Raw genomic sequence first — 14,206 nt, 5'->3', positions numbered from 1 at the left:
GTAGTGTTTTGGGGTGCAGTACTTCTCATGAGTTTGACAGTTCTTACTCTCAAACTTATGAATGAAGTTTCCCCTCCCCTGATTGGCTGAACAGTGCTCACCTGATCCCAGCCGGCACATCGCACTAACTACGCCGCTGGGTCAGGTTAGCACAGCGCGCCGACATCAGAACCTGGCCACTGAAAGGAAATCCACTGCGGGCCAGGTTTCAGATGTCGGCGCGCAGGGTGAGCGCACATCGGGGGCTTGCACGCGCGGCAAGCCCCCGACACCAAGTTCTGGGCCATTAACTAAAAGGTTGAAATCTTGCTTTTATCACTAACGTAATCAATTAACACATCCTTATGAAACTCCATACTTCACTACTTTAACAAGAGGTGTTAATCTGACTGAACAGGCTTGGGGCTCTTTTCTCTAGAAAAAAGACTGAGAGGTGACCTGTTTGAGGTCTTTAAAATTATGAAGGTGTTCGATAGAGTAGATGTAGAGAAGATGTTTCCACTTATGGGGGATCCCAAAACTAGGTGTCAAAAATATACGATAGCCACTAATAAATCCAATAGGGAATTCAGGAGAAACGTCTTTACCCAGAAAGTGGTTAAAATGTAGAACTCGCTACCATAAGGAATAGTTGAGGCGAGTAGCATAGGTGCATTTAAGGGGAAGCTAGATAAACACATGAGGTAGAAAGGAAAGAAAGACTTGCATTTATATAGCACCTTTCACGACCACTAGACATCTCAAAGCGCTTTACAGCCAATGAGGTACTTTTTTTGGAGTGTAGTCACTGTTGTAATGTGGGAAATGCGGCAACCAATTTGCACACAGCAAGCTCCCACAAACAGCAATGTGATAATGACCAGATAATCTATTTTTGTCATGTTGATTGAAGGATAAATATTGGCCAGGACACCAGGGATAACTCCCCTGCTCTTCTTCGAAATAGTGCCATGGGATCTTTTACGTCCACCTGAGAGAGCAGACAGGGCCTCGGTTTAACGTATCATCCGAAAGACGGCACCTCCAACAGTGCAGCACTCCCTCAGCACTGCACTGGAGTGTCAGCTTAGCTTTATGTGCTCAAGTTCCTGGAGTGGGACTTTGAACCCACAACCTTCTGACTCAGGCGAGAGTGCTACCAACTGAGCCACAGCTGAATAGGATTTGCTGATAGAGTGAGATGAAGTAAGGTGGGTGAAGGCTTGTGTGGAGCATAGACCTGTTGGGTTGAATGGCTTGTTTCTGTGCTGTAAAACTCTATGTAATTCAATGAGTTAACAACTTCATTAACATAGCAGGGAGAGGAATTTCAAATCAAATCAAATCAAATCAACTTTTATTGTCATTGTTAGTGCACAATTGCAGTACAACGAAATGTAGGCTTGCGGCTCCCGAGAGTGTACATTTAGATTAAGACATTTAAACATTCAACATACATTTGGCTTGTAATACATTAACATAAACATAACCATAATAAAGTGCATTGGCAGATGTGCAGGCTTTAGAGTTTATTTGTGGAGTTCAGTAGGATGACAGCCCTGGGAAAGAAGCTGTTCCTAAATCTGGTCGTACGGGTGCGAATGCATCTGTAGCGTCTCCCAGATGGCAGGAGGGCGAACAGACTGTGGCTGGGGTGGGTAGGGTCTTTGATGATGGACCGTGACCTCTGTAAACAGCGTTTCTGGTATATGTGCTCTATGTGCTCTATGCTCATGTGAATGCTTTGCAATGTTCATTATTAATAGCAACACAATGCCATTTCAATCCATAAGGTCAATGAGATGTAATGAAAATGAACTAAGATGATGTGATATAAGCAGCACTTAATCAGCTGTTAATCTGCTCACTTTATATCCTTTACGTCTAATAACAGCACCGCATAAACCCATCAAGTTACTGGTGAGCGCAATGAGTAACAGGATTTTTGTTCAGACATGGTAACCTTTCCGGTGGGGAGCAATTGTGTTATATTGCGATATCTGTAATCAATTCTACTAAGTGACTCTTTATCTGATCTTGTCAACCTGCTTTTAAAAGGCAGAATGGCTTGAAATGAATTCTAAAATGTTCATTTTTGTATGTCGATCAAAAAGGCTCGTCTATTTCCAAAATTTTCAGCAAACGATAAAAATATAATGTTTACACAGCAAAAATTACAAACAAAATTCACAAATTGAAATTGCGCAATGCAATGTTAGTAATTATGTTAGTAACATTGCACAGGAAAGGTTACCCTGTCAGAACAAAAAGCCTGTCACTCATTGTGCTCACCAGTAACTTGATGGGTTTGTGTAGTGCTGTTATTAGACGTAAAGGATATTATGTGAGCAGATTAACAGCTGATTAAGTGCAGCTTGTATCATATCATCTTAGTTCATTCTCATTACAACTCATTGAGCTTATGGATTGCACTGCAATGCTAGTAATATTGACGCCTTGTTATAAAAATCTCTCTCTGATATTTTAACAGATGCATTAACCTTTAAGGAAACGGCTTAATGGCATGACCAAAATAGCAGGCAGAGGAATTTCATGTGGATGTGTGAAATCAGCTCAAAACATTTATTGTTTAAAAAAGTGAACTCTATTCCATGCATTTACTTTTAATTATCTAATATCTTTTAAGGAGTGAATATTGACACCACTGTGTCAGCCAATGACTTGGAGGCGGGGCGGGACGTGTGGTTTTAATTTACCGAAGTCTTGACCAAACTACAGCAAACACAGTCTCCCAAGTACAGTAGGATTATTTCTCCAGCAAAATGGAGTGAGTGGAGGATAGTTACATAATACAAATTATGTGCATAAAATCAATCCCAGTTACTTACTCCAGGCACGATTGACGGGGGAATTCTGGCCAGGGCTTGTGGTGTCACTATACACAGCTGTAACTTTGCTCCTGGACTTGGTTTACACAGTATTAATTCAGGCTGAGAGCTCAACTCAGTTCATCAATACTGAATAATGGAAGCACTCTGACAGTGCTCCCTTTACCACGGGATTAAAAATTATCATCTACAAGTGAGCGCCCTTCAGAGGAAACTCTGCAATAAAATATACTGTCCATTCAGAAGTAAAGTTACCTTCACTCTTTTAATACTGACCTATTGACTCGCTGTGTATTGACTGGTGTACATCTTAATGCCTAATCACTGATGAGATAACTTGCATTGATATAGCACCTTTAACATAGTAAAACATCCCAAGGCGCTTCACAGGAACGTAATCAGACAAAAACTGATAGTGAGCCAAAGAAGAAGACATTAGGACAGGTTGGTCACAGAGGTAGATTTTAAAGGAGGAGAGAGTGGTGGAGAGGCAGAGAGGTTTAGGGAGGAAATTCTAGCGCTTTGGACCTAGGCAGCTGAAGCCACAGCCAACAATGGTGGGTTGAAGGAAGTGGGGGATGCACCAGAGGCCAGAGTTGGAGGAATGCAGAGTTTTCAGAGGGCTGTAAGGCCAAATGAAGTTACAGAGTCACGTAGCACGTGAGATGAAAGGTTTAAAAATAAAATGGCTGGCTTGGGAGTGCAAGATTCTACTACTATAACAGCAAGAATGCTTTACTAATTCGACTCAGAAAATTGCTTAAGGAAAATGTTTTACAAAATTCATCTCGGAATACATAGGGATCTGGACAATCAGATCGCAGCTCAGTTGGAATGCAGGCTTGGAGGCTGCATTAGTAGTTGACAGACAGAGGCTGTAAATTACATTCTGTTTACCAGCCACATGCTTTAATAGAAGCTGGGTTTGCTCGTGGTGTTTAATATTGAGAGAGAAAAATAATGAATTATAATCCCTTACAATGTTTTTTTATATTTTCAATGCCTCTTGCAACATCTACTGGTTAAACATCTGAAGAACGGGCTCCTTCAGCAGCATCTAGACACTGTCCAGAAGGAATTTATTGTTTTTAACAGAGAGAGGTAAGTGACCAGTTCAGTCTGTTCTGTGTGTGGTACAACGCTCCAATCATCATGTTTTATAAATTTACTAATAAAATCTACATTGTGAGATTTTCAGTTCCTCAAAAGTAAGTCTTAACACTTATTAGTCTTGTCACGTTACGTGACTTCCATTTTGTGATGTGACTGGATTGCAGATTGAGTTGTAAAAGATCATAATGATATCTTGCCCTTTTTTTTACTGTATAACATAGATTTGTAAACACTATTCCCTGAACAGTGGTGGATTTTGTGTCTGTTATCAACCTTCTTGCTTTTTTCCATTGAAATTTTGGTACAGAAGGAGACTCTTCGGCCTCTCGCACCTGTGCTGGTGCGAAATCCCCACTGGTTGTTCTGTGGAGAGTATTTATCCTCCAAAAGAGCTCCAACTTCATCATCAATGTGGGTTCAGGTTTGACACATCTGCCATTTTACAGTCAATTGTACAGGTACAGGTGAGGGATTACATTTTAAGGGTGGGCTGGGCTGGGACAAAAAATTAGTTTAATTATCCAAAAATTTAACAACAGTTTCTTCATGTCCAACCAACAGTTGCTACCCTTAGTTCTTCTTTATTTATCAACATTCTTGGTCTCCTTAACTTCTCTCACCTCAGATGTAGCTCCCACCTCTGTTCCATTGCTCATGATATTCCCAAGATTCTGCCGGACTTTTCTTTACCCCCCACCGCCAAATAATTTTTAATTCAGTATAAAGCACAAGTCTGTTGAAGACATAGAACATAGGAATTGCTAGACAAAAAAAGACATCTAGTTCGCCTTCTACCGTCCTGGTAATTGCATGCTACAACAATAATGGAGTTGATGACTAATCATTGCAATCAATCTCTCTCAATTCGTCTATAACAGATTCAAACATGAGGCGAGAAAAACACCAGTGTTGAAAGGCTTTGGGAACCTTTTTCTCTCAAACATACAACACTTACCAGGTTTCATGTCTCACTGTATTCTAAAATACTATTTTCTGAAAGAAATCTATCTAATTTGCATTAAAATAAATCAATGCGAACTGCTTCCCTCCACGACAGCCAACCTCATAGTTCCCCAACCCCGCACAGACCAATTCTACCTCCTTCCCAAGATCCACAGACAGCACTGCCCTGGTAGACCCATCGTTTCAGCCTGTTCTTGCCCCACAGAACTGATTTCTTCCTATCTCGACTCTATTTTTCTCCCCTTGTCCAGTCTCTTCCCACCTACATCCGCGACTCTTCCGACGCCCTCCGCCACTTTAACAGTTTCCTGGCCCCAACCGTCTCCTTTTCACTATGGACGTCCAATCCCTCTACACCTCCATCACCCACCAGGATGGCCTGAGGGCGCGCCGCTTCTTCCTTGAACAGAGGTCCAACCAGTCCCCATCCACCACCACCTTCCTCCACCTGGCTGAACTTGTTCTCACATTGAACAATTTCTCCTTTGACTCCACTCACTTCCTCCAAATTAAAGGTGTTGCTATGGGAACCCACATGGGTCCTAGCTATAAAAACAGAAAATGCTGGAAATACTCAGCAGGTCAGGCAGCATCTGTAGAGAGAGAAACAGAGTTAATGTTTCTGATTTCCAGCATCCGCAGTATTTTGCTTTTGCTTCCCTAGGAAGCCTGTTCCATTGATTCATCGCTAGCCAACTGAAATAATGGCCCTGATGTTTACTCGGAGCCAGGAAGAGAGTGTGGGGAGTGGAGGGGGTGGAGGGGCAGGATTTTCAGATGGGAAACCCAGAAGTAACTTTTTCCAACAGTTTTCCCGCCCGACAGCCAGCCAGATTCACAGTCTGGCTGTATGTCAGGCTGAAAATCAGCCGGGTAGCGGATGTCAGGTAAGTCCAGCATCGCAGGGAGAGGGGTTGGGGCAAATCAGACATTGTGCGGGGGGGCATGGTTTGGGGCGAATTGGAAATCGGGGGATAGGTGGTATCGGACGTCGCGGGGGGTTTGTGGGCAATCGAACATGGTGGGGGGAGGGCGGAATCGGCCGATTGTGGGGATCCGATCGCATAGATGGGAGCTTGGTGTGTCGGGGAAAAATTCCTGCTCCATCTGGCCCACAGGCCGGGATTCCCAAGGCCCAGGATACTCGGCCTCCATGCATTAAAAATATAAATGGAGTTAAATTGGAGGTACGCAGCCTCATTAAAAGATTTTAGTGACTCACCCACCTCCTTGAAGCAGATTGGGGAGCGCCCCCCACCCGTCTCCTTTAAAACTGGAAGGTTGGGGTAGGGTTTGAACATTTTTAATTTTTACCTTCGTACCTGCCCCCAACCCGCCCTTTAAGCGCAGGCTGTGTCCTCTGGTTCTACTGTTCTGCACAAGGTGAAACAGCTGGTTATAATCTACATTATCTAGTCCCTTTAGAATATTAAAAACAGCAATCACAACCTTCTCTTCCCCAGTGAGAACATGCCCAGTCTATGTACGCTCCTCTTAATCCAGTCCCCTCAATCATTCTGGTTGCCCACTTCTGTATCTTCTCAATCGTTGCAATATCCTTTGTGTACCGTGGTGACCAGAACTGAACACAAGGGATTTATAAAGTGACAAGATTACCTCACCATTACGATTCAATATTGTCCTTTTAATACATTCCAACATTTGATTTGTCTTACTCACTGTCACAAGTATTGTTGCAATAGCTTCAAGTTATTGTCAATAAGGACCCTCGGATCTCATTAAAATATTTTAGTGACTGACCCACCTCCTGGAAGCAGATTGGTTGCCCGCCCCCACCAAACCGCCTCCGTTAAAACCGGAATTGGGCGGGTTGGGGCCAGGTTCAAGAATTTACCTTCCCACCTGCCCCCAACTCACCCGTCCTTGGTGGTTAAAATTCCCCCCAATGTTTCCGTAAAATGTCCCATTATCATCTTTTGCTTTGTACAGACATCCCTTTCGTCATTTAATCACTCCTGCCTTCTGTTGTGTCTGTGTATAATAAGACACAGACTGCAGGAGAAACGGTACAACAGGTGTTTATTGAATGAGGGTTACTCTAGAACTAACTGTACAGATCACTACTCAGGGTTTATATACAGGTGCGGTCACTGCCGGTACTACAGTATACAGGAGCTGCAAAAAGTAGTTCTCTCCCTTAAAGGTACATACATTACACCTTCCACCCCTTTTAGATTAACAGTACCATAACACTCATTTAACTAATTACAATTAACACTTTTAACATGCAACATTAGCTGAAAATAGTCTATTTATAAATTCAGTCTTTGGGGAGGCTTCCTGATTCTTTCTGGATAACGTCTTTCCCGAGTGTCTCGCTCTTGGTGCGGAGGCGATTCTAGCACCCTGTCGTCAGTTGATTCATCAGCTTCCAATGCTATTGTTTCTGAGGTAGATGCGACCTGTACGTCGGGTTCCTCACCAGGTACGTATGGCCGAGACATGGAGTTGACTCGTTCCTGTGACTCTCGGATCTGGTCAGCATGGCGTCTCACAATGTTCTCCCCAACATCCACTGTGTACATTAGTGGCCCCTGCCGTGTGCATATCGTTCCTGGTTGCCATTTCTCTGTTCGTTAGTCGTGGGCCAAGACTGGTTGCCCTACATTGAAGCTCCTTGTCGGCTTCTCATTGATGTGCTGGAATTGCTTACTCTCAACATCTCATCGTACATTTGGTCTGAGCAAATCCAGACGAGATCTCAACCTTCGGTTAAAGAACATCATGGCCGGGGCCTGGTTGGTGACTGCATGTGTCGCATTTCTGTAGGCTAACAGGAAATTGTCCACCTTATGCTGCAGTGGAATGTCGTCATCGCACATGGCCTTTACTGCTTTTTTAAAGGTTTGTACGAACCTCTCAGCCAATCCATTTGTGGCTGGATGATACGGGGCGGATGTGTAATGCCTTACCCCATTCCTTTTCATAAATCTTCGAAACTCTTCGGACACAAACTGTGCTCCGTTATCAGAGCAAATCTGCTCTGGCAAGCCATTCCTGGCAAAAATGGTCCATAGGACTGCAATAGTTTTCTCCGTGATGGTGGAGGACATTTTGATCACCTCAGGCCATTTCGAGTGCGCATCCACGGCTATTAAAAACATTGAGTCCATGAATGGACCAGCAAAATCAATATGCACCCGTTGCCATGGAGATGAGGGCCACTCCCATGGGTGTAGAGGGGCATGTGGTGGTGCATTTTGGACCTTAGGGCATCCTGAGCAGCTCTTTGTCAGGTCCTCGATTTGCTGATTAATCCCCGGCCACCACACATAAGCCCTAGCAAGGCTTTTCATTTTCACCCCTCCCAGATGACCCTCATGAAGCTCATTGAGCACTCTCTCCCTTAACTTGGGTGGAATTACCACTCCGGATCCACACATCAAGGTCCCCTGACAGCTGTTCTCTTCTGGATGAGAATGCTGGCAACAGTGAGTCACCATGTGCTGGCCATCCCTTCACCGTCAAATCATATACCCGAGACAGTGTCGGGTCATTTCGGGTCTCCTTCTCTATACCAGTGTTAGTTACTGGCAAGCATTCAATTATAGTCGAATGAAATATTTCGACAGGATCCACTGCTGGTGCTTCCTCCGCAGTAGGCAGTGGCAGGCATGATAGCCCATCAGCGTTTCCATGCTGTTTCGTGCCCTTATACTCGATTTCATATTGGTGCGCCCCTAGAAAAAGGGACCACCTTTGTAGCCGTTGCGCAGTCATCACCGGAACGCCCTTCTTTGGATTAAAGATGGAGACAAGTGGTTGGTGGTCAGTCAGCAAGGTGAACTTCTGCCCGCGCAGATAGTGATTGAACTTTTTCACTCCCCACACTAGGCTGAGGGCCTCCCTGTCAATCTGGGCGTAGTTACGCTCGGCTGAGGTTAGTGACCGAGACGCAAAGGCTACTGGTCTCTCCGAGCCGTCCGGGAATTTGTGCGACAGCACCGCTCCAATGCCACAGGGTGATGCATCACACGCCAACCAAATTGGTAGTGCTGGGTTGAAATGAGCCAACACCTCTTTTGATGTGATGAATGCTTTGCTCTTCTGGAAAGCTCATTTACATTCGTCACTCCACTTCCATGGTACCCCCGTTTGCAGTAGGGTGTTCAGTGGGTGTAGTACTGTAGACAAATTCGGCAAGAACTTATGGTAGTAGTTCACCAGCCCGAGGAACGACCTCAGTTGTGACACATTTTCCGGTGCTGGAGCCTTGACTACTGCCTCAATCTTTTCAGGGGACTTATGTAACCCCTCTTTATCAATAACGTGGCCACAATACGAGATCTGCTTCTGGAAAAACTCGCATTTGTGGCGACTAGCTCGGAGTCCATATTCCTTCAATCTAGTGAGCACCTGCTCCAGGTTGGTGAGGTGATCATTGTCATTTTCGCCCGTGACCAGGATGTCATCCAAATAACACTGGGTCCCTGGAATCCCTTGCAGGACTTGTTCCATTGCCCTTTGCCAAATAGCCGGAGCTGATGCTACCCTGAACACCAGCCGGTTGTATTGGTAGAGACCTTTATGAGTGTTGATCATGAGGTACTGTTTCGAGGCTTCTTCTACCTCCATTTGCAGGTACGCCTGGGCCAGATCAATCTTAGTGAAGCGTTTCCCTCCAGATAGCGAGGCGAAAATATCTTCAATCCGCGGAAGCGGATATTGTACAGTGTGAAGGACTGGGTTCACTGTCACCTTAAAGTCCCCACAGATGCGAACCTTCTTTGGCTCCCCAGGCGTATTACTCAACGACCTCTTCATTACAGGAACGATGGGTGTAGCCCACTCGCTTCAGTCCACTTTGGACAGTACTCCTGAACGTTCCAAACCTTCCAGCTCTGCTTCGATGGCTGGGCGGATCGCATAAGGTACCGGTCTGGCCTTAAAAAACTTTGGGCTTGCATTTTCCTCTATTTTGATCATCGCTGTTATGCCTTTTAGTGTTCCGAGTCCCTGCTGGAACACTTCTTGTGCGTCAGTTAACATTTTTGACAGTCGTCCAGGTGTGACGTTGTCATCCTTTTTGGCATCTACAGTCAGTGCTTGTATGGAATGCCAATCTAGCTGTATCTTCCGGATCCATTCATGTCCTAGTAGTGGTGGTCCTCCATCTGGCAATACATATAGGTCCATTTTTGGTGTTTCCTTGCCGTTATATATAATGTTCACCCTTATTTTTCCTTTGGGGTAGACTTTTTGCCCCGTGTACGTCTTCAAGACAATGTTTGTATCTCTCAAGGGTATATGTGAGAATAGCCACTTGTAGTCCCTTCGGTTTATGACTGTTAGGGCTGATCCTGTGTCCAATTCCATTTTCACTTGGACTCCTGCTATCTTGAGCGTGACCCAGATAGTTTCGTGATCCTCCATTTTGATCACATTATGTAGTTTCAGACAACCCAGCTCCTTGCTTCCGGAGTCTGTATCACTCTTCTGTTCGTCTGAACTACTCTCCGTCACCTTATGTACCTTCTTGTACTTCTCCTGTGGAGATTTCTTGCTGCTGGTTTTCTTTCCCGACCTGCAGACTTTTGCTATGTGTCCTACTTTTCCACACTGTCTGCACACTTTGTCCTTGAACCAACAATCATTATGGTCGTGTGTTGTTCTGCCGCAGCGATAGCACTTCACTGTTCCGTATGACATTTCATTTGTGCCATATTCTTGCGGTCTCCGTTGTATCTCTGCAGCGCCCCGTGCTGCTGCTTCGTGTGATACTGCAATGCTGAAAGCCTTGTCCAGCGTAAGATCCTTTTCTGATAGAAGCCGTTTCTGGGTTCCTTCACTTTGAAGCCCACACACAAACTTGTCCCTTAAAGTATCTGCTAGTCCCGTTCCAAACTGGCAGTGTTTCGATAGCTTGTGCAGTTCCGTTAAATACTCAGCATTACTTTCATCTTTATGCTGGTTCCTTTCGTGAAACTTAAATCTTTCTGCTATCAGCAGCGGTGTGGGGTTTAAGTGGTCCTGTAGGATTGACACTATGTTTTCAAAATCCTTTTCTACTGGCTTCCCTGGGGTTACTAGGTTTCGTAGTAAGCCATACGTTTTTGCACCCATTGAATTCAACAATACCAGCGCTTTCTTGTCATCTGGCACTTCATTCGCCTTGCAGTATACTTCTATGCATTCGACATATGTCGTCCAATCTTCGACTTCATTGTCGAACGCTGTGATACTGCCACTCTTCGGCATTTTTGGGTGTGGTTAGACTGGCTTAAAATGGCATCTCCCGCGCTTTCCTTTCTTCCCCGCTGCGACTTAAAATGGCGTCTCCCGCGCTGCTGCCAACGCCGCTCTCGGCGGTCCTCGTGGCAAATGGCGACGCCCTGTGGGTTTCGTGCGCTGCTCCTGCACTGCTGCCAATGCCGCTGTCTGCGGTCCTCATGGCAATGGCAGCGCCTCGCGTTTTCCTGCGCGCCTCTCTCCCCTGTTGACGCTGCTCGGCCCTTGAACACCGGCTGCGCTCTGCTCTCTCTCGTCTCTCTCCCCCGTTGACGTTGCTCGGCCCTTGAACACCAGCTGCGCTCTGCTCTCTCTCGTCTCTCTCCCCGTTGACGCCGATCGGTCCTGAACACCGGCTGCGCCCTGTGCGCTCTGCCCTCTCTCTCTCCCCCGTCGACGCTGCTCGGCCTTTTTCTGTGCCGCTCGGTCGGCTCTAGCCGCTGCTGTCTGGGAAGGGTCTGCGCAGTACCTGTTGCCAGCCCATTTCGCTGGACCACCGTGACTGGAAAGCCAAGCCTGGCTCTCGACAGCCTCCCCTGAGATGCTCAAATCTCCGCTGGATGACTGGGCGGGTGCCCGTGGTCGACGCCCGTGCTTCTGGACTCGACCTCCTTCCACTGTTCTCCAGGAGCGAATCCCTGGGAGGTGATGCAGAGTTGCAGGTAGTTTCGAATCTGCTCGTCGCCAATGTTGTGTCTGTGTATAATAAGACACAGACTGCAGGAGAAACAGTACAACAGGTGTTTACTGAATGAGGGTTACTCTAGAACTAACTGTACAGATCACTACTCAGGGTTTATATACAGGTGTGGTCACTGCCGGTACTACAGTATACAGGAGCTGCAAAAAGTAGTTCTCTCCCTTAAAGGTACATACATTACACCTTCCACCCTATCACAGACCTTCCCTTTTGTTCTTTCCTCCCCTCCCCACTTGCCTAAAACCTGCTACATCTCTAACTTTTTCTCGTTCTGACAAAAGGTCATTGACCTGAAACGTTAACTCTCTTTCTCTCTCCACAGATGCTGCCTGACCTGCTGAGTATTGCCAGCATTTTCTGTTTTTATTCCCTCGGAATACTCTAATTTTTCATACATATTATTTTCTTTCCATGTAAATAAAAATCCCTTCCTGAATGATTCTTGTTGTGTATGTACCTTTAAGAGAGAACTGTTTTACAGCTCCTGTATACTGTAGTACCGGCAGTGACCACACCTGTATATAAAGCCGGAGCAGGCTTCTGTACTTCAGTCTTGAGACTACTCTACTCCAGTAAATACCTGTTGATTGTTAAGTTACAGCATCCGTGTAGTTCTTGGGGAAACATCCTATTTAAAGAATCACGGATCTAACAGTGGCGACGAGTGTCGATTCGAATCTACCTGCAACTCTGCGTTTCCCTTCGAGGATTCGCTCCGGGAGGGCGGTGGAAGAAAGTCGAGGCCAGAAACACGGGCGTCGACCACGAGCAACTGCCCAGTCGTCCGGCAGAGAGTGAACATCGCAGGGGAGGCTGTGGAGAGCCGGGCTTGGTTCCCCAGCCACGACGATCAGCAACAGACTGACGACAGGTACAGCGCAGACCCTTCTCGTACAGCGGCGGCTGGAGCCGACCAACGGCAGAGAAAAAGCCGAGCAGCGTCAACGGGGTAAGATAGAGGGTGAAGCGCACAGGGCGCAGCTGGGGGTTGAAAACCGAGCGGCGTCGAGGAAAAACAAAACGGAGAGCGAGAGGGTAAAGCAGCAGCCGGGTTCAGGACCGAGCGGCGGAAACGGGAAAGGCGCACAAAAAAAAACGTGCAGAGCACAGCCAGGGCTCAAGGGCTGAACAGTGTCCATGGGGAGAAGAAGGGAGAGCGCGGGAGACGCCATTGAGCCGCGGAGAAGAAGGAAGAGCGCGGGAGACACCATTTTTAGAAGCCGCAGCGGAGAAGAAGGGCGAGCGCGGGAAGAAAGGAAAGCGCGGGAGACGCCATTTTGTGCCAGCGGAGAAGAAGGGAAAGCGCGGGAGACGCCATTTTTGACAGTTAAATCACACCCAGGGATGCCGAAGAGTGGCAGTATCTCTACGTTCGACAATGAAGTCGAAGATTGGTCGACATATGTGGAACATATTGAGGTGTACTGCAGGGCGAATGAAGTGCCAGATGCTAGGAAAGCACTGGTTTTGTTAAATTCCATGGGTGCAAAAACTTATGGGTTACTGCGAAACCTAATAACCCCAGAGAAGCCTGTGAATAAGAATTTCGAAAGCATAGTAGAAATCCTACAGGACCACTTAAACCCCACACCGCTGCTGATAGCAGAACGATTTAAGTTCCATAAAAGGAACCAACACAAAGACGAAAGCAATGCTGAGTACTTAACGGAACTGCGCAAGCTATCGAAACACTGCCAGTTTGGAGTGGGACTAGCAGATACGTTAAGGGACAAGTTTGTGTGTGGGCTTCAAAGTGAAGGAACCCAGAAACGGCTTCTATCAGAAAAGGATCTTACGCTGGACAAGGCTTTCAGTATGGCAGTATCACACGAAGCAGCCGCAAGGGGCGCTGCAGAGATACAACGGAGACCGCAAGAATATGGCACCAATGAAATGTCCTATGGAACAGGGAAGTGTTAACGCTGCGGCAGAACAACACACGACCAGAAGGATTGTTGGTTCAAGGACCAAGTGTGCAGACAGTGTGGAAAAGCAGGACACATAGCAAGAGTCTGCAGGTCTGGGAAGAAAACGAACAGCAAGAAATCTCCACAGGAGAAGTACAAAAAGGTACACAAGGTGATGGACAGTAGTTCAGATGAACAAAAAAGTGACACAGACTCCGGAAGCAAGGAGCTGGGTTGTCTGAAACTACATAAGGTAACCAAAATGGAGGATCACCACACTATCTGGGTTACACTCAAGATAGCAGGAGTCCAAGTGAAAATGGAATTGGACACAGGATCCGCCCTAACAGTCATAAACCAAAGGGACGACAAGCGGCAATTTTCACATATACCCTTGAAAGCTACAGAGATTGTCTTGAAGACGTACATGGGGCAAAAAGTCTACC

The 14,206-nt window shown here is 46.2% G+C and overlaps 1 protein-coding gene across 1 annotated transcript in view; it reads left to right on the top strand.

The window, feature by feature from the left end:
- LOC147113767 (serine/threonine-protein kinase 32A-like) overlaps positions 1–14,206 on the top strand; it is a 653,668-nt gene that overhangs the window by 630,265 nt on the left and 9,197 nt on the right. The window contains exon 11 of the mRNA XM_085995084.1: positions 3,865–3,929. Coding sequence (XP_085851210.1) covers positions 3,865–3,929 — 65 coding nt within the window. The remainder of the gene's footprint in view (positions 1–3,864; positions 3,930–14,206) is intronic.

This window comes from Somniosus microcephalus, chromosome 8, assembly GCF_052327205.1.
Source record: "Somniosus microcephalus isolate GS21.2 chromosome 8, FLI_Smic_1.0, whole genome shotgun sequence".
NCBI lineage: Eukaryota > Metazoa > Chordata > Chondrichthyes > Squaliformes > Somniosidae > Somniosus > Somniosus microcephalus.
The sequence above is the reverse complement of the archived record's forward strand: the minus strand, read 5'-3'. Positions and strand labels throughout refer to the sequence as shown.